General features: G+C 36.8%; 1 protein-coding gene across 1 annotated transcript in view; it reads right to left on the bottom strand.

The window, feature by feature from the left end:
• Positions 1-424: 424 nt before the first annotated feature.
• Positions 425-25,649, bottom strand: part of LOC150104735 (SCAN domain-containing protein 3-like) — a 56,677-nt gene continuing 31,452 nt past the window's right edge. The window contains exons 3-4 of the mRNA XM_090395618.1: positions 14,064-14,129; positions 425-482 (exon numbers count right to left, since the gene is read on the bottom strand). Of these exons, the coding sequence (XP_090251744.1) occupies positions 425-482; positions 14,064-14,129 (124 nt within the window). The remainder of the gene's footprint in view (positions 483-14,063; positions 14,130-25,649) is intronic.

Raw genomic sequence — 25,649 nt, 5'->3', positions numbered from 1 at the left:
CGCTCTTACACACAGATTCGCATGATTCCTACCATTAGAATTCAGTTTCCCTGACTTTGTGTTAGGTCTGATACTAATTAATAAATTTTCAAGATGCCGGGAAAATTTGACGTTTATAACTCGCTCATCAATGGCATGTTTCGAAGTCACCATACCAAATAACATTCTTCTTTTTACAATCAACTTTACTTATCACATTTTTGTTATTATTGCAATAACTTACCGTTTTCCTTGCTTTGTTTTCCATTTTGCTACCTGAACTTAATTTATTCCCCTCCCTGTGTTCCTCTAAAACGCCGCTAGAATTTCTATAGTTCCCACGTCGTCTGTCTAATAATCTGCTTTAGCCCAGAGATCTCGGAGGTTAAATTATTTTCAATATTCTCTTTAATATTGTCTTTAGTGGAGAATACCTTCTTGTTCACTAATCGTTGTTCTTGTTAGCGTTTTGTTTCTTCTGCGTATTTGGCGCCATTTTACACCTGTATTTAACATTAAAATATTTCAGTAAAAATATGTTATAAATACACTACATACTCTAAAAACACGAAAATCTACTCTATATTATAAAATTCTAATTTTCTAATGAAAAGCACAATAAAACAGATAGAAATCACCAGTTTTACACGAGCGCTGAATTACACCAACCACTCACAATATAACCTCAAACCGAAAATACAAGACTTCACTTGGACTATTGCGAGAAGGTCTGGTCTCCTGGTTTCCTTGGTGATTCTGATACACTGAGGAGTGTTAAAAATTATATCAGGATTATGGAATGCAGATTATGAAGACAGATTGAGAATGTGTATGTTGCAGACCAGGAGAAAGGTGTGGAGAGTGATATGATTGAGAATTAAAAAATTCTGAAAGGATCATACAGAATTTCAGTATATGGAATTTTTCATTTTATGGCAGGTCGGGAAAGAACGCGAGGGCATCCATGGAAGTTGAGAATGAATGCTGTCAAGAATATGATGCGTGATTGGAACGGACTGTCGTTTGATGCTGTGTGTGTGTGTGTGTAAGTAACGTGAATGAATTCAATAATACGTGTGACAGTTGGTGCGAATGGTATGGCCTCCCTTGATGAGTTCCTGACTCCCAGGGGGATCTCTTTAAATAATAATAATAATAATTCAAAAAACCCTAGAGAGGATTCGTGATAATAGTAGGCCAATACAAGAACCACATAATTTCGGAAGTTACACATACATATGACAAATATCAACAGTATAGACTGCAGAGTGGCATAAAGATTCTTACTGATTCGTAGAGCTTTGGCTTTTCATAATATGTAACCATAAATCATGTTGCAGACAGCTGAGGTACGTCTTATATAAGAGCGAGTATTTTATTACACCTTGTATGTTCGGTGCGGAGATGTAATTGCCTAGAGCTGTTTCTCCTAATATAAACCCCCGACCTTCCGCTAAAGTGACTGGTAGGAGAGATGCTGTTCCACACATCTTCTGCACTGCTTCCTACTAAAGTGGCAGTTTTACAAAACAAACTCATCTTTTTCAACACGACATGATTTGAGGAAAATGGTGTGTAAAAAGTTTGCTAGCCCTATCTCTCCAGTTCTGTTCGATTTAGATAGAACACGAAATCTCTTTCTCCATCCAACAGAACGCATTTCGAAAGAATTGAAACTTTGAGTTTAAGCAGACCATTGTGACTAAAACGGCAGATTGATGGTCATGATGAAGGAAGAATGGCACAAAACATCTGATTTGTATTATCACAAACTGATGACGAGTATGCCAGAGGGATGGAAACTATGATGGGGACAAAAGGAGGGTAAAATATAACTATATGCAAATACATACCTACTGGTCTGTGTGCAGTTTAGGTTTCTGTGAAATATAGTGTGCTATTCCAATATTATTGCATTATTATGCAATAATAATGCAATATAAACATCATCTCTTATTTAAGCATCATCTCTTATCAAGCATCATCTCTTATCAAGCCTGCTGTATCCCTGTTAATGGAAATCGGATGCCTATCGATTTCCAAAAAGTTAAAAAAGTGCTGCGTACTCTCGCTCTTTTACTCCCGGCGAATTATTCCTGTTTCAGTAAGAAAACAATCAAGCGCCACATATTGGGTGTAATTATGCCATTATTGATACATTTACTATATGTCACTATAATAAATGTATCAATAACGCTATATATTGATAGATGGCACAAAACGTCTGATTTTTATTATCACAAACTGATGACGAGTATGTCTGAGGGATGGAAACCATGCTGGGGACAAAAGGAGGGTTAAAATATAACAATATACCAGTACATACCTACTGGGCTGTATAAAGTTTAGGTTTCTGTGAAATATAGTGTGCTATTCCAATATTATTGCATTATTATACAAATAATAGAATTAAAATATCATCTCTTATCTAGCCTGCTGTATCCTTGTTAGTGGAAATACAACGCCGGTCTGGTTGGCCGAGTGGTTAGCGTATCCGATCTCCAGCCAAAAAGCTGCAGTTTGAATCCCGCCGTGGGCATGGATGTTTGTGATTGATTGTTTGTCGAAATACTAGCGGTGGCGATAGATGGCGTTGGTGTAGCTGCGGTTAGTTGTAGTTGGTGGAGAGCTGTAGAGCAGGTGCCCTCCCTCGATGGGTCTTTGGACGCCCTGGAGGTGTCACGTAATAATAATAATAATATACCTTTCTAGATGCTAATGTAGCACCAAACAGTATAAGGTATTATTGTTTTATTGTTTTAAATGTTGTGTGAGATTTGCAATTTGTATGCTATCAGTTCAGAGTAAACTTTGATATCCATGAAACTCAGATTCTGCTTCAGAAAAAAAAAAATGTTTGGAGTTTTAGTGGTATTCAGTTATCAGTCCACGTAACAGTGACTGTCACGAGTATCAAAGGAAGCCTTCTTTACTCTTTACTCCACTGCTAGAGTTCTTTGTTTAAACTATTAATAAGACCTCTCAGGTTAGTAAACAGTTTCCTAGTTTCATGTAATATGATTTAACAAAGATAAAGACCCTACACCAAATACCATTTCTCACGACGGCAAACTCATGTTTCTTCATCAGTTTATGTGTGTTCTTCATGGTAGATGAAGCATACACGCATGTTTGGGCAGGTCTGTGACCTCACGATGCTGTTATGGTCCAAATATCTAATATCTCATTACTTGTTGGTCACGTGCCTATCTGTCATGACTGAAACTCAATGGGATCTGTTTACAGCATCCAGGAAAAGGAAGCTAAGAGAACCATTTGTAAATGATAACGAATGGTACGTAGGCGAAATGCGTGACAACCAAGACAGATAGAGCAACGACGGAGTGGAGACAAGGAAAGTAAAAACAGATAGATTCTGAGGGAATGCTAAATGTTTTGTTAGGCTCAGACTGCAAACAGTTGAAGGTCTGCTTATCTGCGTATTTTATCAAGTGGAATCATCAAACTTTTGTTTCTCTATTGTTTTTACAAAGATCTCCAAAGCAGAAAGCTTTAACTAATAATTAAAGAATTAATGTCATATATAACAGCGAATGCTTGCTTCGCTCTCTGTTGGGTATATACAAATTTGTATTATTGGATATATCATTACTGGACTTGCAGCTTGAACCAAAAATTGTGATCCAAAAAAACTGCATAAAAATGGCTATTATTACGCATGGGATATTTCTTCCTCTTTTATGCAACATTTGTGCTTCTGCTGGAATACCGGGATTCGAATCCTAGTCAATATGTGAGGAATGTTTATAAGGGATTTCATAATTTCAAATGAAAGTGAGTTAGCCGATCTCAAACGGAAATACAGCTTTCCCTTCCAGGAACACGGTTTTTTCACCCCGCATAATATGCAAGCTGGACGGAGAGGATGCACATATATACATAAATACTTGTTGGACTTAACTGCTTGGGCACTAATTCCAGTCAAACCTAAAATCTTTTTGTGCAGTTTTTAACTTATATAACACCGTTTGCCGTCATGGTATGGAGGTTTTTCTCTCTTTTTCCTTCCTCACTGTTTCTTTTTTATTATTCTTATTTTTTAAGTCAATTAAGGAAAAAAATCCTACAGTACTTTTTTTTTTTTTTTTTTTTTGGAATTACGGTAAAAGCAGCTGAGGCTATGGAGGCCAGTGTGTTCTATTAATTGTGTGTGTGTGTCTGGACGGTTTGCCTATTTTCCAGAATGAAAAGTCAGAGTTTCAGGGAGGAAAAATCCCTACAGTCCCCGGAAACGGCTAATGCCCTTTCAATTACAGCAAGCAGCAAAAATGTCGCTTAATGTTTGGCAATATCTTTTGTCGTTGCCAAAATAATCTTCCGCTAAAAGAAATTACATAACATGATTTAAAAAAAGGGAAGGCGATTAAATCATATCGCACGCGAAAATACATAGGTTAATACGGGAGTCGGCTGAAACAGAACGCGAGTGCATCATTTACTCGTAAAAGACCACGAGATGGTCTGGACAAATGTGTAAAGTGCACAGCGTGATCAGATTTCGGTATGTTAAAGGTTTGATTCAAAAATTTATCGACAGCAGGTAAAAAGTGTACGAGTCAAACGTGATTTCAGGGAAATTGATTTGAGATTGGTTGTAAGGCCTTTACTAACAATACAACATGTATCCAAATCGAGCAGCAACCCCAGCACCAATAGACGCTCACCACAGATTTACTGAACAATTCTGATCGCACACCAGCGGTTTCCATTGTTTCGGATCATTTGGCTGGTAAACAATGTGCACACGACGGCGATGTGCAGCAAGTTCTCATTTTCTGGTAAAATGCACTCGATTCCGATTTTTTACAAGCAAAATACATAAGCATATTTTGCAACTAAGTGAAAAAGTGATGCGTGTATAAAAATCGACTTATGTGTCACACCCACGCATCACTCAAGAAAGATAACAATTCACTTACTCTCACTTTTGATAATATCTAGATAACGCAAAATCAGATTTCTCTCTTTCTCTCTGCTTGGGTAACTTACACTTCTAACATGTCCTGGCATAAGCATATAACATTCAGAGCCTCCTATCTCCAAAAAAATTAGGTATTATTTTCAGCTCCGGACATTACTTCTATTTTTTAAAACTTCTAACACTATAAGAATCTCATATCTGCTATACCATAGAATACTATTCTCTCATTTGGAATAATGCACCAAAGTACCCTCTCCCTCCAAACATGTTTTGATGCTATTCGTAAGAAGGCAATCCGAATAAATCATGACCCATTTCTCACAGAACCTTAAAGTCACTTTCTCACAGACGTTCTGTTTCCACCTTTTGCTGCTTCTACAGATATTTAAATAGACACTATTCCGTTGAACTGGCTAGCCCTATTCCCCCCACTTTCCCTTAAGCATATAAATACATGGGCAACTGATGGTCAACATCGGTTCACTGTTCAGGTTCTAACATACAGAACCAACTTCTCATCATATTTTTTCCCATCATGCATTACAGCGATCTTCCTCAACTCAGCTTCCTAAAATCTATGTTAGAATTAAATCCTTCACATAAAAATGCCTATTTAAGGTTCTTTTTTAATTACTCTCATACTTTGATTTTACATTCGAAAATTTGATAGAAAAAACTTATGATATGATTTTTACTAGAAAATTGGGGAATACCGCTCCCCCAAACCTTCAGGTGTTTTCATATTTCTTTTTGTACTATCTCCTTTGAAAATAATTCTACGACACTTGATTCTCACTTGTCAGTCAAATTATTTAGAATGAGGGAGAAAATTTCCCTTTTTCCTCGTATGTCCATTTTTACTTTCCAGCAGTGGTTGGAAAGCATTGTTTTAAAATTATGTTCAAAGCAACTCAGGATATGAGACCAGTGTATTAAGTCTATTAATTGCATGTTGTATTATGGCCAGTTTGTTTTGTGGATGAACATCTTCCACCTCCGTATGAGAACGGCTACCTCACCGTCAGATGAAAAGCCCTTATAAAGATTATTCGCATCCTGGACAGGATTCAAAATGCCCCAGTGACCATAAAATCATTTGTAAAAGGACATCATCAATACCGACTGAAGTACGAATACTACTGGAAAGTAAGGATGCTATCTTATTTTTTTTATTTATCCCACAAATACGACAATCTATAGCACATTAGTGTCGTGTGTTGAGTGCAGGTGAGGATTGAGAAAGAAGAAATTTCTTGACTTTTTCTTGAAGAGCTGGAAGTTATAGTTACTGGAAACAGGATGGCTGTTCCAGAAAACAGAGGTACACGGGATAAAAGACAAAGAGGAGAAGCAGCTTCGATGTCTTTGCGGTTGTGCTGAAAAAGGATGTTGGGCAGATACTTCTCTGTTTAAACAGGTTCAACAGAAAGAAGAGAAAGCATGTCTGCCAGTTCACTGGAACAATGACCATGAAATCATTTGTAAAAGACAGCTGAAACAATGCGTCTGTGAGAAAAGGGACATCTATGAACCGAATGGCTCTTCTCTAAACAGCATCAAGAATTTTTGGGAGGGTTCAGGTGCAACACTCAAAATGGGTAAACAGTATTTTAAGATCTGATCCTGCATAGTGATTTATGTATTACTGGGAGTAAAATCCTTTTTGTGAGAGAAAAGACAGGACTGCGTTTTAGTGCACTGAAGGTGACCAGGTTATCGTTGCCCCAGATGAAGGATGATATGGAGATCGTGCTTAAGGCAGCGGCTGTAGATTATCTTTAATTACGATGTCTGAGAACGACATGGTTTGTCAAACAAATATGATGAACGGAGTGATTGAGACTAAGTCATTTATATGTATGAGAAAGAGGGTAGGTGAAAAACAGGAGCCCTAAGAGGCTCCTGTTTTTACTTACTATACATTAATTACTATACATTAATGGCAAAGCTAGAAGGGAGGGTGCGTCCACCATAATACTTCTATATGAGAGAGGCTGGCTATCCAATTACAGAGGGTGTCAGGGAGAACGAAAGAAAGCAATTTGTTAAGAAAGGCTCGATGACAAACACCATCAAAAGCCCTGAAAATGTCAGGGGCAGCGCATATTCATCCAAACCTTTCCATGACACATGTCCACTGGTGGGGGTATGTATGTATGCTAAGAGATCTACTGTGGATATCTAGATAGGATAGGCAGAATCCTTACTGGCGGTCGATAATTAACTGGTTGGCCTCTAAGTAGTGGAGAAGTTGACTCGATAACTTTCTCCATTATTTTGAAGAGGATTGAGGTGATGTCAGTAGTTGGACGGAAGAATTTTATCTCCTTTTTTTTGGAAAAGACTGAATACACGCTTGCTTCCATGTTTTGGAATAAGTGGCATTAAATGCTGTCGGACCAGAAGACGTTTCAGTGTAAAACTTTTAGTATTCTTCTTTTATGTTTTGCGGAAGGACTAGAGGAGGCATACAGTGCTCAGTTACTTGCATAGTAGGAGGCGATTTGCTTTCCTCAACTATCTAGGAATTTGAGGGGGGGGGAAGTGATACCAGGAGGTTAGCTTTATTTTAGGGTGCTATAACAGTGGTGCTATCTTGACGAGAAAGTGAGGTGGAAGTTCAGGTTAGCAGAAGTTGCATCCAGTGGCCTTTACAAGGAACAACAGGACACGGCTTCCATTTGGACAGGAGGCCAGTTTTTTGCTATTAGTCTTTATGAAGCTTTGCTTCATATTGGATTTGCTAATGATTGTTCTGCATTTATCGGTTGCTTCAGCATAGGCTGAGTATGAAGCTGAGGTTCTTGATGAGGTTACAGCTACCTGCTGTAAACTGAGTTTCTTCAACTGCTTTCATGAGTCTTCTGTTGAACCAAGAAAAATTATGAGAATTTGGCGTAGAATTGGAAAAGAAGGCCTTCGTTCCAGCGAGAATAATTTCTGTGACTCGTTGAGTGCAGGTGTCCAGGTCAAAAGAATGATAGTAATAGTCAGACCATGATAAGGGAGAGGAGAAGTAGTAGTAGTAGTAATAGTAGCACTGGAAGTTATGCCATTTGGTACCTTTTGTGATGAAATAGGATAAGCACTCTGCATGCATTATGTGTGAGTACAGACCTGCACAAAATCAACAGTGTATCCGGTTGTTAAAAAAATGATCAAGGGTATTAGGAAAGTGGGGCGGAATTTCAGGAATTTGGGTAGGTAGATTTACGAATTGTTTAGGTCATTGCTATAGCAAAAATCCGCATCATGTCAAGCTTAATCAGTGGTGTTAGAGAAGAGGCAGTTGGAGTTGTGGACATTAAGGTCACGTAGTAAGACGACTTCACTATTTGGATGCAGTTGGTCAAGCTTTGTGGATAGGAAGGTGAAGAGGACAGAGCAGTTTTCAGAATTTGGGCAGTGATAAATACAGGAGATGAATGTTACTGGAAGAGGCAAGGAAATCTTGAGTAAGAGAAGGTCAAAAGCCGGGAATTCTAAATTTGACATTCTCTGGCATGCAATGTCGCATTATAGACAGTCACAGGTGCCATTATTGCATCGAAATGATTCACGAAGTATGTAATTTAGGCATTGCTGATGGACTGTGGTTGATGTATGTGATTTGGATCTCAAGAATGAGAGGTCTGATCTAAGTAGTGATGTGCAGTATGTCGTTTATGCCACGAATGTTAGTAAAGTGGATATGAAAATAATTTTTTCTAGGGATTATGGTATGCTGAGAATATTCGTTTTTGGTTTGATTTGTTTGATGGGGTTAGTTTTCATGCAAGCGATGGCGATGCTATCTTCATGAAGCAATAAAGCAATATTGCTTGCAAGGATATTTGTAAATGTATTCAGATGACAAATAATAATTTTCATTTAGGATGAAACCACTACCTTGTTTATTGGAGGTCCGAAGTGGCTTGAAAAAAGGACCATGTGTGGTATGTTTCGTAGGTGGGACTGTCACACAAACAACATACAAGCACGATAACGATGTCATTTACTGTACGAAAACACTGCATCATGTTCATTCCGATACCTAAAACTCGCGTGGTGTTCACACACACACACACACACACACACACACACTGGCTGAAAAACAATAAGGGATTTTCATCCCTTTCATTTATCAACTTCGCCAGAAAAATAGCCGTTTGGCTTTTCTTCTTATATTTATACTGTTCCTTTTATTTTGATTTATTCTTGAATTTCACTTACACATTTAAAATTATTTAAATCATTAATGGAAATTAGTTTTTCACTTTTAACAGTTGTTTATGAACGCTAATAGTCTGATAATAATGCATTCCTGATAATAATGTATTCTTCTTCTGTTTGAAGACATTGTGCAAACAGTCAATAAGTTTTGTAATTTAAATAAAAAACAAAAAAATAAGTGATTGATCATAAATATAATTTAAATAAACTTTTTTTTTATATGGGAACTTCTATTGTAGAATTATAGGGATTTATTTTAATTTCAGAAAAAAAATTAATTAAACTCTTTTTAATTAAACTTTTTTAAAATTAAATTCTCTTAATCTGTGATGGTTCAACAATATATAGGTCTCAACAGAACTGGTGAGAGTACCTGTTGTTACTAATTTGGTATCTGAGATATCCATACTACGACACGTACCCTGATGAAGCCAAAATCTAGCGAGTAGAATTTACTGAAGTTCATAGCTCAGTCCTAGTTTAGGTCATGACCTAGGGTTGGAGTTTAAGTCTCATTTAAGAAGCACTCTTGGTATAACGAGTAGTGGTTTAGATTAGCACTTCGTGATTTTCACGAGCTGCTGGCAGTACTGAACAAAGAGTAATGCTTGAAAAACAGTTTTAGTCACGGTACTGGGAAGCGACTGGCGCAGCGAATATTGATGCAAATGAATTATGATTTTGAGAGTTGAGAAGAATATTAATGTTCTATAAACACACCGATAAGCCTTAAGTTTAAGAGGATGGCACTGATATTCACACTATTCGAAGCAGGTTTTGCTGGCTGTAATATTTATTTATTTATTTATTTTTGGAAATTGAGAAAAGAAAAATCATCAGAAACAGATAGCAAAATAACTTACTCCCTCAGTAGTCAGACCGTGAAGAATTTGCAAACTGGATGAAACAAGTCGAAAAGGGTGTTGTGAAATTAGCAATGCATACATTGGGATAAACTAAACCCCCTAACCAAAACTCTAAGGAAAAATCCCGCAAATTTATGCGTATAGGGTCAATAATTATTTTTCTTCGTGCTCCAAATTAGAAACTCGCAGAAGTTCGAAATTAAGAACATAAGAAAATGTTAAATCCATATTAGATTTCAAAACCCATTTCAGTTTCCACTGGTTAATTATTACTAAAGAAGTACAGTTATTCAGCAATTTGGTTATTGCTATTTATAACGTGAATTACATGAAATATTAAAGCATTAATCAATGAGAAAATATACTTTTTGTGGCAATATTTTTTACCAAAAAAACTGGAAGAAAAATATGTACATCGATCGTGCGTGTGACAATCGATCTACAAATATGTGAACATTAATGGACTTTTTTATGTATCATATATTTAAACATGAAGATGTGCACAACTAAAATAATTATTTTATGTAAAGATTATTTAGTTAGGTTCAAAATCACCTAAGAACAATATATCAAATAAATAACCGCATGGTGGTTTTAATACATAGAGCTTTCGAAGACGTATCTCAGGTTTTATTTTAGTTCAGTGGTTTAGTAATATAGTAATCTTTAGTAATCTAGCTTTGTTTTTATGCTAATTTCCATCCGAAAACGTTGTAAACATAAAAAAACATTGGTACCGTGGTGGCTAGATAATCCGAAAACCCTACTCTAGAGACTACACATGATACTTCTTCAAGCCATTTCTGGACTCCAATAAGCACGAACCTAATGGTGTATGAACCTTCACGAGGACGATGAAGTTCTTTCCCTAGTAATAAAAATTACTGTGAACGGAACAGCTAGACATTATTTTACACAGTATTTTGCTTGTGCTTACAACTGTCGACTATTCATGCACTGAGAATTTGTCAGCTACAGAAGTCACTCCCACAGCGAAAGAAGTTTTAAGTTGAGCCTAAAAGAAATCATTACTAAAAAAAGTATTATTATTCCCCCCTCCCCTGCAACTTGTTTACTTACAGTTTTAATCGAAAAGCTATGATATTATAAATGCAATTTTTATACGTGATTTTTTAACCTCCACTAAAAAATATAAATAATCATGAGTCCAAATGCGATATGTATTAAATTACTATTTATTAAACTTTCTTTCTGTCGAATTTCAGATTTTAATTATTCAAAAAAAAAAAAAAAAAAAACGGAAAGTGCAACTGAAGGGAAAAAGAAACTAACGAATAATTAAATGAATACATATTCATCAGGCAGATAAGAAATGTTCATAAGTTTTATTATAATGATTCTTTAAAAACGATTAGAGATATTGAGTTGAAAAAGTCTTTCATTGCAGACAGATAAAGAGAGAGAGGGGTAATCCCCCCCTTCCAAAGAAAAAGCTAAAACTGTTATCAAATTAACCATTAGTATCTATTGGCAGAGTTTAGCATTAATATATAGCAAATAAAAAAAAATAATGCGATGACAATTTACATTTAAAGAGAACTTTTACTTGACAGCCCGTCTATAATTATTTCAATTTAAAACAAAATTATCAGGGAATGCGGCACACGTATTGCTGGCCTTGAGGAAAGTTCAATGTATGTGCGATATATACTATGAACAGGTCTTTGGTGGATAACATATAATTTTTAATTTTGTTGGAGTTAAGTGGGAGGGGATTAGTCGTTATCGCTATTAAGAATTATGAACTACAGAAAGCTATAAGCACCCAAAGGTCAAACGGTGAACATATATTTCTGTGAATTAAGGTTTGTAAATTCATTAAATTAACGTGCTACTTGTTAATGAAACACTTGCCAGTAGATGATAATTAGCATCGGAAAACGACAGCGGGAATTTTTGCATGCGGCAAAAGACATTATCAGCTATCTGATTCATGTGAATAAGAAAAAGATAACAACAAGTGAAAAAAAGCAAAAGATCGAAGAACTCATAAGTAAAGGAATCGACAAAAAGGAACTTAGGTGAAGACTAATAGCATTGAAGACAAAAATTAAAAATATTATCATAAAACGTACATGCAAAAAAAGAGATAGAGAGAATAAATCTTTTTCACAATAACAGAGATACTTGCCGAGAAAGACAAAAAAAAAAAAACATGAACGATAAAAGAAGAAACTGAAAGTGCAATCAATCACTCTCTCTGTTTTCTTTTTATTCATGGAATGAGATGCTATTGATTAATGAAATACAAACACTGGGTCCTGATGATATACATGTACACATTATTAAGACAAATTAAAAGAGTTTTAGATGAAATATGGACATTAATACAGCATATATTATTGAAAATATAAATCTGTATTTATAAATATTCCAAAAAAGACAAAGCAATGAGTTATACAAATGATTGATTAATCAGCATAATGAGCGGTATAATGAAACTACTTTTAATGATAATATTGGAAGAAATAAAAACAAAATTAATGAAGGAAATCAGTGAAGTGCAAAAGTGGGTGGCTTTCAAAAGGATAAAGATGCAATGCTAATTTCAGAGGATCAGAGATGAAAAGGAGTGATTACACGTATTTGCTTCGCATTTTATGAAAATAAAGAATGAATTACATGAGCCTTTATTAGCATTGAAAAGATAAAGTTAGAGAAGGGTGTGTCCTCTCCCTAATTCCTTGTAATAATTACAGTGCAAAAATATAATTTTTTTAAAGAAATAGATCACACACAGAAAGAGAATTAAAGTAAAACTAATGCCAGTAATTTAAGATATATAAACGATGCAGCGTTAACGGAAAGTTAGCCAGGAAAATTACAAGAATCACTGAATATAAAAACTGGTAAGTAATAAATTAGAGTTAAATTAACTGTTAAAAAAAATAGAAACCAGTATTAAACATCAAAACAGCCAAAAGATTGAAAACGTGCGATGCTATATACATTTCTGTCCGTTAATAACTCAAGATGGAAAATGAATTTAAAATGAAATTAAATGCAATTAAAATGAAAATATCTCGTATAAGTTGAATGGCAGTGAAAGAAATGACTCTTAAGATCAAGAGATATTAGTTTGGATACCAAGAAAAGACTGATTAAATTTACTATATCTGGTCAATTTTGTTTCATGGAACACAGATACGGAGTAGACACAAAAATTCCATTAAAAAGGTATAAACATTTGAAATGTGGTTATAAAAAAATAGAAATATATTTATCCCACACACGAGACATACAAGAACCTACAGCACATCAGTACCTGTTTGAGATGCAGATAAGGGGTTGAGAAAGAAGAAACCTATTGACAAGATGAAAATGGGGAAGTTTTATATGGCAAAAACAAAAAACTAGACAGACAGGCATTTAATTCAAATAATATTTCTGGAAGGACAAATGGAAGGGGGGGGAAAAAAAGGAGAGTAAACAAAGGAGAACCCAATTTTCTGATATTGTGATTGGACGGAAAGAATTGTGAAACGTGTTCAAGAATGAATAAAGATAGGAAAATGTTTCAATTCATGGCATCCACCCTTCTGATCGAATGAACTCAAAGAAGAGAAATATCTTTTTTTAAAAAAATAATTAAACTGTGCTATGACTGCTTAAACTAGAAATGAGGAACTGAGGCCATGAAGAAAAACAATTTTATAGTATTTTTTTTTTGAAATTTCGTAAACAAAGTGCTTTAATTAAGTAATTTTTTATGGAAACCTTCTCATCTATGAAAGATTATGAAAAAATATAAATACGCATCCACTACTATGATAGGTGATGACAAGATTAACGTGGAACAGATCTGAAGACCAAACACGGCTTTTACCCATTTCACAATCACGTAAACAACGCGATGGCGGTGTCACCTCGCGAAATGAAAGTCATCACGCAGGGATTTTTTTTTTTTTTTTTTTCGCAAACATTCAAATCATTAGTATGTCAGTGATAGAGCGAAAGCTTTACCCATTCGGCCATTAACAATAATGAAGCTTGCATGGAATATCATGTATGCAACACTAGTTTTTGTTTCACACAAAACTTACCTGATCGTACTTGACGCTTTAAATGAGCGTCCTATCCGTTCGTTCATCGTATCGAAAACATCTAACCTGAACAAGAAACAGAAAGAATTGTCATATGCTACTAGTTCAATGAAGTTAATTTTGGTTAACGAATATTAAGGCTATAAAAATGGTGACGCCTAGAACTGTTTCGAAATTTCCTGAGTTAGAAAAGAAAAAAAAAAAAACGCTTTTTTGATAGGCCTACTTCTTACATTTGGCAGCGAGAATTTTTCTGAAATTTTTCAATGTTTAGTCTAATAATGTTCATAGTGCGGCCGTTGCTAATGTCGCATAGTTTTAAAAAATGCAGCTAAACTTTTAATATATTTAGTAGGGGAAATCCTGAGTTGGTAATGCCCGAATATATAACGTCTCTCGAAATAAATCGTCATAAATCGATCATCGATCCTGTGTTTTACAAACACAGAAGCAAAGTTAATGTCACGCCATAACTTCCAATGCCCAAGTATTTATTTTCTTGCAGAAAGAAGTAGTATATCCAATTGTACAATTAGACAAACTGCTTGTTACGCATGGCATCACAGGATAGCAACCTCTTATGGTACGTGGTTGCTACCATTGCCTCGAATAAGTACAAAGACGCCGTCGTGAGTCTTTTTACAGATATGTAACAGTCAACTTCTTTACGAAACTTTCGATCTCAGTAATGGCTCGTCAACTAACGTTAGCGAAAGCATGCATTTTTTCAGAATTTTTTTAGAGATACTTAAAATAAAAATTCCTGACTATCAGATTTTTCTCATCGATTGTACACTGAAAGCTGTCTCCACGCAAAATTCGTTTATATTCGTATATTTAGGAAAGTTTATGCGTAGAGTACGTCTTCAGAAGTTTATGAAAGAGAATAGAATTAGAATTATCATATATATATATATATCGGTCCCAATCAACTTGGTGTGGGCGTTCTTCGAGGTTAGAGTTTGCGGATTGCGGAGAAGAGAACATGACTGGAAAGGGCGCTCGCTCGTATTCTACTGTAGGAGATGTCACGTCTATGTTCCTCAAGACGAAGTGAAACAGATTCATCTGTCTCGCCAAAATAAGGTCGACCACAGTCGCACATAACTTTATAAACACCAGGAAAATGCAATTGGTTGTGTTTTGGTTTTGGTCGACTCAGAAAAGAACGAAGTTTTGGCAGAGTAGTATAGTCGGTCTTTATGTTGAATTTCTTCATAAGCCTAGATAGTTTTCGGGTAAGAGAGCTGATGTATGGTAACTGTATATGAGTGATAGGGTTGGATTCATCTTCTTGTTGAGGTTGTTGGCGTGGTCTCAAACGTTTAGTGATGTTACGAGATGAATATCCATTATTTAAGAAGGTGTTTTTCAGGAAGTTAAGCTCTGTTTGAAGGTCTTCTTCTGTGGAAGTGAGACATCTTGCTCGATGGGCAAGGGTGGAGATGATGCCCAGTTTCTGAGGAGGGAATGATGAGAAGAGCCATGCAAATATCTATCAGAGTGGGTGGTTTTTCGAAAAATTGAAAATTTAAGACAGTCAGGTAATCTACTGATCTTTAGATCCAAGAAGGGGAGAACGCCGTTAATCTCTAGTTCTGATGTGAATTTAATGTTCTGATGTTGATTATTTAAATGGTTTAGGACGTTTAGGAAATTACAACAATATATATATATATATATATATATACTGTATATATATATATATATATATATTTATATATATATATATATATATATATTTATATATATATATATATATATATAGTATATTAAAAATAATAATTATATTGACTAGGAACACGAGAAAGTTATGATAAAAACTTTAAACAAACGCGACTAGTTTCGTTGTGTTTGATTAAAGGCTTTTTCAGGTATGTAAATAACTACAAAAGAACTGGAAAAAAATAACAAGTTAAAAAACATGGACTTCTCATATAAAACAAATTGGGATAGTAACAGTCAAATTTGAACTGGTGTCCGCGTGGCAGGTACTTGAGTGGCTACTGACTCGAGAGCTCCAGAATTGAATCGTTGCGCTATGAGAGTCAGGCAACCTGTAGCTTAAATTATTGTTCATGTGTGATGGGTCCAATGGTTCCGCTAACTCCAATTTAGAAGAGCGCCAACAGCAGATAGACTGGAACCTTACGACCACTATCCATAAATGCGGTGACGAACTAAAGAGGCGTATCTTAGAATCAAAAGAAATAGCCTCGCCTTGAACTCATTCACAGTCATAGCACCCACAACAGACTCTGACAGCTTATTCCACTCACGCACCACTCTCCAAGTAAAAAACCTAGCTTTAACGCCCTTGCTAACCACATTCTTGCCCAGCTTCCATGTGTGGCCCCTAGTCCTCCCACCACCAGTCCTATTCTCAAAAATATCTTCTGAATTAATCTTATAGAAACCCTTCAGTAATATGAATGTCTCAATCATATCACCCCTTTTCCGCCTAGCAAGCAATTTTTGCAACCCACAAATCTTCAACCTGTTCTCATAAGGTTCATTCAATACACTTCTATCATCTTGATCACTCGCCACCTCGCCTCTGGATCCTCTCCACCTCCTCCCCATCAAGAAGAAGAAACCCTGGCGCCCATATCTGGGCACAGTAGTCTAGATGGGGTCTTATCAAGGCTCGATACAGAGGAACAATAACTTGTTTTTCTCTGCTTTTTAAAGTATTTTTCAGCAACCAAGTGATTTGATGAGCTGATTTAGCCACTTTTGCGATGTTTCCCCTAAACTTCAACTCCCTATCCAACAACCCAAATCTCCTGGAGTACGGGTGCACCAATGTGATATACTGCTGCTAATCTTTTCACTCCAAAATGCATAACCTTACACTTTGCCACATTAAATCGACATCCATTTTCCTTAGTCCAGTCCTCCAAACTATCCAAATGATCTTGCAAAACTTTGACATCCTGTGCACTCACTATTGCTCTACACAACTTTGCATCATCAGCAAACAAGTGAACACTTCCTCTCAGATCCTTTCCTATATCGCTAACAAACAAATTGAAAAGTAGTGGTCCAAGAACAAAACACTACGGCACACCACTAGTCACAAGCCGTCTTTTGAACTCTACGCCTGAATAAACCACTCTCTGATATCTCTCCATCAACCATCCTCCTATCCATCTCACCAACCCTATATCCATCCTCATATGCTGCAGTTTACTGATTAGAATTCCATGTAGTATCCTGACAAAGGCCTTAGCAAGGTCCAGTAGAATCACTGTAAACCCATACCCTTATCCAGTTCAGCCGTCACTGTATTATAAAACGTGAGCAAGTTACTGAGGTATGATCTACCCTTCACAAAACCATGTTGTCCCCAATACAGTATCCCATTTTCATTATCCAATCCTGTATTTTTTTCTTGACTAATTTCTCCAAGACCTTGACAATGATTCCTGACATGCTAATCGGTAGGTAATTTACAACAGCAGTCTTGGAACCTCCTTTATGCAGTGGAACTATTTTCCCCTCTTTCCACCCCCTCGGGACTAACCCAAACCCGAGACTCAAATTAAATAAAATGGTCAAGGGCACTGACAATTCTTTAGCCGCTTCACGCACGACACGAGCTGTTAAACCATTCAATCCCACAGATATATTGACATTGAGGTTTTGTAATAGACTACTCACCTCCACTTCATTCACCACAATTCCCGTATAATCTATTGGTTCATTCATTCCTGCAATGTCACCACCTGAATGATATATTCTTGCAAAGTGCTCGATCAGTAATTCAACTATATCAACTGATTCGGTTACCTCCCTGCCATCGGCATTCTTTAAAATCATTCTACCATATATATATATATATATTTTTTTTACTTGCAACATATCGAAAAAACTGTTTGGGATTCTCTTTAGTCTGCATGGCTAATGTTCTTTCATAATCCGTTTTTTCTTTTCTTACCACACTCGTTATCCTTCTGGCCTGCGCTTTATAACGTTCATGTGCCTGCCGGTCACCTTTCTGCTTAAATTCCCTCCATAGTTTTTTTTTTTTTTTTGCAGCTCAAGCATAATGGTGTTATTCATCCATTTAACCCCTACTTGATTTATTATTTGGACTCTAGGTATACAGTCAGCCATTGCTTCATGCAAACTCTTCCTTACCGCCTCCCATGCACTATCAACATCTAGTCCTTGCAGTTTTACATGCCATGGCACTAACCAATCAAACTCCTAAGCTTGTCATACTTACCAGCCCGATAATTCCACATGTACCCTGTCTTAATTGTAAATTCCACACCTTTAGCCACCTCCCAAGTCAAGACCCTATGATCACTCTCACCAACTGGTGGCAATGTGTTCATATTCGTTACAGCTAAATTCTCAGATGCAATTACTAAGTCAAACACTCTCTGACCCCTAGTAGTTTCCATTACATGCTGTCGCAGATAGTTATCCCTTAATAATCGCATAAAATCCAATTCCTTCCTCGCATGTGTCCACTCCTCCTTCCAATCAATGTTACCATAGTTGAAATTACCCATAATAATTATCCACCTTCCACTAATTTCTTCTATTTGCTTATGCATACTATCTCCACCATCTATTCCATCATCTGGTCTATAGCAGTACCCAACTGTATATTTTGTTCTGCTAGTTTCAATCTCACACCAAATAGCTTCAAATGTGCTCTTTCCTCTATCCTGCAGTTCCACTTCTATTCTCCTTGGCTGTAGCTCATCAACTATCATCAATAACACTCCTCCCCCATTTTATTCTCCCTGTCACTCCTGAACACACTAGATCCCCCTCACATTCAATCCCACTAGCTATATCATCTTCTGTCAGCCATGTTTCACTAATGCCAATAACCTGTGGCCTGGAAGTGCCAACCAAGGCTAAAAATTCTTCCTTCTTGTTCCTAATACTTCTGGCATTAGTATACATGAATTGCAGAAGCCCATTTGTCTTCTCCCTATTTTGATGCCTTATACTAACTATCCCATTCTGATTCGTAGTCTGTCGTACTCGCTTGGGCATATTACACACATTCATACACTCAACTGTCTCCCTAAAGTCTGCATATCTACTTCCCCCCCGTTCCCCCTTAATAACTCTAGTTTCCCTGATTCTGCACATCCACTTCCACTACACCTTTTCAAGTCTCCGTGCACCAAATCCATGCAAATGTAAACCATCCATCTTATATAAATCCTTTTCGCCCATCGAACTCACTCCACACATCCCACACCACTCATCCTGCATAATTCACGCATAAAGTCATTTGCAATTATGGCCCTCCTTCTTATACTCTTCACTGTCATACCGCAGAACAGCCTCACCATCCTAACTCTGTTAAGATGTGAAGGAATTGCTACCTCAAGCAATTACTTCACATCCTCACTCATAGCCATTTTGTCTCCTTTCAAATCATTTGTACCTGCTACCACTATCAATTCTTTCACCCGCTGCTTTTGCATTCTAATTGACTCGCTTACATCCTTAACGTTCGCACCAGGTTGGTATGATTTTGTTAAACTCTCTCAACTAACACACCTCTTACTAAGGAATCTTCATACAACACTCGCTCTTTCATTTCGTTTACACTCACTATCATACTCTTATTTTTTCTATCATACTTTTGCCGTTTATCAGTCGCTACGGCTCAGTAAACATTTTTGCCAACGCTCCAGCTGCCGATTTGCCCTGTGTATCGCTCCACGTAACCGAGCTATCTCACTCATTGCATCAGTCTCATCATTTTTATTCTCCGATAATTCATTCATTCGTTCCGTATGTTTACCTTCATTCTCACTTTCAACGCCACTCTCACAGCTATCTGGTACTACCCTGCAAATATCATTATTTTCTCGATTCTCACTTCTTGTTAACTATATTCGAGGAAATGCTTCAAGGCATCGCCAGTTTCTCAATGTGCTTCAAATTGACGAGGAAACAGTAAGTGTGGATCTTCCTTATCCCTCTAAAATACGCTGGAACAAAATAAACCTTTTGAATTTTCTAAAGAGGATTTCTCTAGAAATGCTGCATTTGATGCGACTTAATGTCAAAACGAAACCTGCTAAATGTTTGTCTACAAGGCAATACTAAATCAATATATAAAATGTAGGAGAATATTCAAGCATTTGGGAAGAAAACTCTTGTATCAAACTTGTAATTTCAGCAGAACATTTTTTCTGAATTGGCAAAGGTAGTTGAAGAACGGTGCATTAATAGCATCTTAAATTACACTTATATTACATCAACAGAATTTTGTGCGCCAAATGTAAAACTTTCTAACCACATCTGGTTGATGTCTCTACTGCACCTGAAAATATGCAAATAGAGCTGACTGATATGGAACAAAGCTGTCGAGTATCCAAAAGTGAGCTTTATGAGGAATCCGTAAAGTGATATGCGGCCTTCCAATTCCTAAAGGTTCTCCCATAACTGTCTTACACCGAAGTTAACATCATGAAGTCAAAAGAAAGAAAGATATCAGAAATCCGCAGAAATCTGGTTCATCCACAACCATCTGGACTGAAGATAAACATTACAGTATAAGGTTGATATTCAGTTCAAGCATTATTATTCAACATCAAGCTTCATCATCGTTATCAAGCATATTATTCAAGCAACATTATTCAACACCCTAAGCCTTAGATTGTTAAATAAAAGCCTAAGACAGAATGTTATTCAACCATTCAGATATGGCGTAAACGAGAGACCATGGCAGCAACGCATGCTGAAAAGTTCTCGGCCTCGACCATAGATGGCAACACTATCGGCAAGATTTCTTTTTCTAAGTTGGTACATCTGTCATAAGCATCCATGTGAAATTGCAAGTCATTCTATCAAATAGTTTGTTTCACACAACTGTCCTGTCTGAAGCAAAAGTGTTGTCTGTATCCCTAGAAATGGATAAAATTGAGTATCGTGCGGTTATAAAATTCTTTGTAAAAGAAGGTTTAACAAAAGAAATTCATTCGAAGTTCATAAAAGTTTATGTGCACTCTTTTCCTTCGTTTTCGACAATTAAGAAATGGGCTGCCGAGTTTACACGTGGCCGTACCAGCCTTGAAGATTAACCACGTGAAGGAACTTCCAAAAAGTGTAACAACACAAGAAATCATTGATCAAGTGCACGATGTGGTATTGGATGACCGGCGAGTCAAATTGCGTGAAATTGCTGAGACTATAGGCATTTCAAAAGAACGTGTAGGATATATTTTGCATGAAGAATTGCAAATGAAAAAGCTTTGCGCAAGATGGGTGCCGAGCTTGCTCACAGCAGCTAAAAAACGCACTCGCATGAAAATCTCTGAACAGTGCTTGGAGCGTTTTAACAAGAATAAAACTGATTTGGCGCATCGATTTATTACCATAGATGAGACTTGGATTCACCACTACACACCACAATCCAAACGACAGTCAAAACAGTACATAGAAGCTGGTTGTTCAGCGCCAAAAAAGACAAAGTCATGGCATCGGTGTTTTGGGAAGCTAAAGGCATTTTGTTTATTAATTATCTTAAAAAGGGAAAACAATAACCGGGGAATATTATTTCGATCTTTTAACCAGACTAGACGAAACAATTCGTGAGAAAAGACCTTTTTGCAGAAGAAAAAAAATCATATTCCACCAGGACAATGCACCTGCACACAAAGGTGTTTTGGCAATGGGAAAATTAAGGGATCTGCACTATGAATTGTTGGAACATCCACCCTATTTCCCAGATTTGGTTCCCTCTGACTTCTATCTCTTCCCAAAACTAAAACTCTTTCTCGCTGATCAGCGTTTTTCTTCGAATCAAGAGGTGATTGCAGCTGTAGAGGGGTATTTTGCAGATCTTACTGAACCAGTACAGGGACGGGATAATGGAGCTTGAGCATCGCTGGAATAAATGTATTAGTCTTATGTGAGATTACGTTGAAAAATAAAAATAGTTTGGAAATTATAAATTCGTTTTTTCATTGTTAGGCCGAGAACTTTTCAGACCACCGTGGTATTTGTGGTATTTGTACCCAGTGATGTCCTTGATAAAAGGACGAAACAAGCCGTATCATTAAGTTAATAAGCTAAGACACAGTTAATTTGTGTGGGGGGAAGAGAGCGAGAGAAAAAGTAAATATATACCTCATAAGAACCATGAAGACTTGAATGCCGTCCAGAACAGTAACGTTAGCACCACAGATTTAGGAGAACAGTGATCTCAGTCATAAACTTTTTGTGAATTGTATTATTATTATTGTTATCATTAATTCCAATAAAAACAATGATGAAAAAATTTTTGCATGGAATTTCTGGACTCAGCGGGGGGAGAGGTAACCGTATACCATTCCTCATCGTCCCAACTCTTTTCATTCATTTCGTGCATTTTCATTTGTTAGCTGCAAGTGTTCTTCTCATTTGACTGTTTTTCAGAAGTAAAATTCTCACTTCCTAGGAGAAGAAAAATAAAAACTGCCGCAACCAAATGAGATTAGCTAACTCGCCTTTTCTTTGAAAATCCTTATAAAGGTTTCCTCGCATTCCTCCAACAAAGTGGAGCATTATGCCACGTGCTTACGAATGCTTTGCAGAGATGATTTTGATAGGTTAGCTATGTCAGTTACAAAGATTTATAAACACTGATATATAAAGTGTATATATACTAATTTTTACGGTATCCTAAAAATTATAGTTATTATTAGGTAATATACGCTACATTAAAATAAGTGTGGAGGGCTTCTTGTTTTACAATAAAAATACTGAGATGAGTACCAGTATCTGTATTCTCAGTATATCAGCATGTTCTGCATGGCTGGCTAATTTCATTCCTCACTTTCTTCCAAAACCAAAGATGAACTTGGTCAACACCCATTTACAATCTAGCTCCAAACTTACCCAACCAACTTCTTTCCTTCATCTTTCAATCCAGCCCCTTACCCTGTCTCCTCCAAAGAATATAACCTCCAGCTGTTCTAAAACAATATCAATAGTTACTTCCTTTCTTTTTACCCTCTTGTCCACACACGCTCAACAGTACTGATGTGCTGTAAGTCTTGTGACATTTCGTGAGTGGGCCAGATATTTCAATATATAGCAGCGTTTCCCAAACTTTTCTTAAGAAGGAACACTTCACAAATCCTGAAATTTTAACGGAATACTTTTGTTAGAGTCGAGTATCATCTGTCTTATATTCAATGTAAAGCTAAGCGCACACTATCGCCGCAGCAGGCTGTATCGAATCGCAAAAATGCGACAGCGCACACTACAGGCGTGCCGGGCCTCAGCGCATCGCATTCACCTTGCTTGTGACCGCACGTTTCCTAGAATAGAAAATACCTCCGTACTTCACTCGCGCTCTGAGGTGTCGACAAACCCCAGGCGGCTGAGTAAAGGCCAGCACGCGCTGGCCTTAATAGCACACTCCACAAGCAAAGTCAGGAGCGCCTGATTTTCAAACATGTTTGAACTTGTCGCAGCATTTAAAACCATTCCAATCTCATATTAATTTTGATAATTTTTTAAGGACCACTTATTCACTTTCCGAGGAAGACAGTTTGGGAAACCATCATATATAGATATATAATCATCAAACGCGGGTGTGGGGTGTACAGGATAATTATGATAGTCATTACAAATAACTGAAAAAAGTTATTACACGATGACTTACTTCCAATGAACAATTTTCCTCCAAATTAATCTATTATCTCTGAAGATTCCAGTATTATCAGATCTTATATTACTGTCTTTTAAGGCGCTTTTTACTTATCAATCCATCTATATCTTGGTCTTCCTCTGGGTCGAGTGAAAACAGGTAAATATATTATCTCGATATAATTAAAATGAATTAAGAAGAAAGGCTATGGTGGCAAAAGGAATGGATGGGAATTTTTCGATGTATGGAGTGAGTCTGAGAGAAGATTAGATTTGTATAAGAGGGATGACCTACACCTGAATGCATTTGGTATCAGGAGTCTTGAAAAAATAATAACTGGCATGAGACAATGATTATTTTTTCAATCAGTTATCAGAGAAATTAAATTTATAATGGACGGAATGGTGAGAATATGAGTGTAAGAGCGACCATGTTATATAATTGTGCTAATGACGGGAATGGGCATTATCATGGAAATGATTACGAGGAGAGAACGATTTGGACTTTGTGTTCGTCCGGTTCGGATCAATCAAACGTGTGCAAAGATGTCTACATGTATAAAACACTAGAAAATAATAGAAATCTGCTAGTTGTCCAACTGTGTCATGCAGATGCAGACAAGAGTACACAAAAGACATTGCAGGTAGATATTATGTCTATACACGAATGCTAGGAGTATAAGAAACAAAGGGGAAGAGTTTGTTGCCTTGATCAATATGTTCGGACCTCAGATTGTAGGCATTAGTAAGACAGCTATAGGAATCAGACATACTAACTGGTATTGAGTAAAGAGTACAGTATTTTTAGGAGGGATAGACAGAATAGGAGAGGGGAGGCGTACTGCTAATGATATCAGATGACTTGAATGAGTTGAGACCTATGGCTGCCATATTAGCAACAGTATTTCGTGTGGAAGAGTATTTGAAGTCATCTGATGTGAGGTGGAATCTAACAGATCACTTATATAGTGGGGTGTTGTTACAGACGTGGTGGATCGGTTGATAGTGATGAAGAAATGCATTACCAAATAGAGACGATGGGCGCAAAAAGAGTGATCATAATCGGAGACTTTAATTATCCAAATATTGACTGGGTAGCAGTAAAATCTCACGAGAAGAGTGAAATTGAATTTACTGAGCTGTTGCGCGACAACTTCCTCAAGCAGCATGTGACAGAAGGAACTCGAGGTCAAAGAGTCTTAGATCTGATTATAGTGTCAGAGGGTGTTTTCAGTTAAAGATGTAACTATTCTGCCTCCGGTTGGTGACAGTGATCATGAGGTACTCACTTGGGAAGTGACTAAGTTTATGAATGTTCCATTCAGGAAAGGTTACATGCTGAACTACAAAGCAGGAAATTATGACCAACTGAGGAGTACACTGAGTTCAGTGGAATGGTATCGGTTGCTGGATGGGAAGAATATTCACAGTGCATGGAAAGCATTTAAAAAATACTTAAATGGTATGAGAATGTGTCCCGAGAGTTCGAAGAATAAATAGCGTAGGAGTCAAATGGATTTGTAATCTTATTAAGCAAGGGATTCGTGAGAAATGGACGATGTTGAAGAAATACCGTTTGCATAAGGTTGATGTCCGTTATGAAAATTATAAGGAGCAGGCTAGAATAGTCACAACTCTTGTACGGAAAGCTAAGTTTGAGTATGAAAAGAAACTGGCTCTGCGAGCTAAAGACAACCCACAAGAATTCTATCTATATGCTGCAAGTAAATGAAAGAATAACTCTTCTGAATTCAGACAGTGTGAGGGTGACAGATGCAGAAGAGGTTGTTCAACTAAGGAGTGCCCATTTCGCTAAAAGTTATCAACTTGTTGTATGCATCACTGAGTTCACTGCTACCTCTTCACAGAATGAAGAAACTCAGTTGTATAAAGAGGAAGTATTCGAGCTGTTGCACAAAGTGAATAACAATTCAGCAATAGAGAGTGATGGGATATCAGCACAGG

The sequence above is a fragment of the Typopeltis vanoorti genome, chromosome 7 (genome assembly GCF_054136105.1).
Source record: "Typopeltis vanoorti isolate ZY-2024b chromosome 7, IOZ_Tvanoo_1.0, whole genome shotgun sequence".
In the NCBI taxonomy this organism is placed as follows: domain Eukaryota; kingdom Metazoa; phylum Arthropoda; class Arachnida; order Uropygi; family Thelyphonidae; genus Typopeltis; species Typopeltis vanoorti.
The sequence above is the reverse complement of the archived record's forward strand: the minus strand, read 5'-3'. Positions and strand labels throughout refer to the sequence as shown.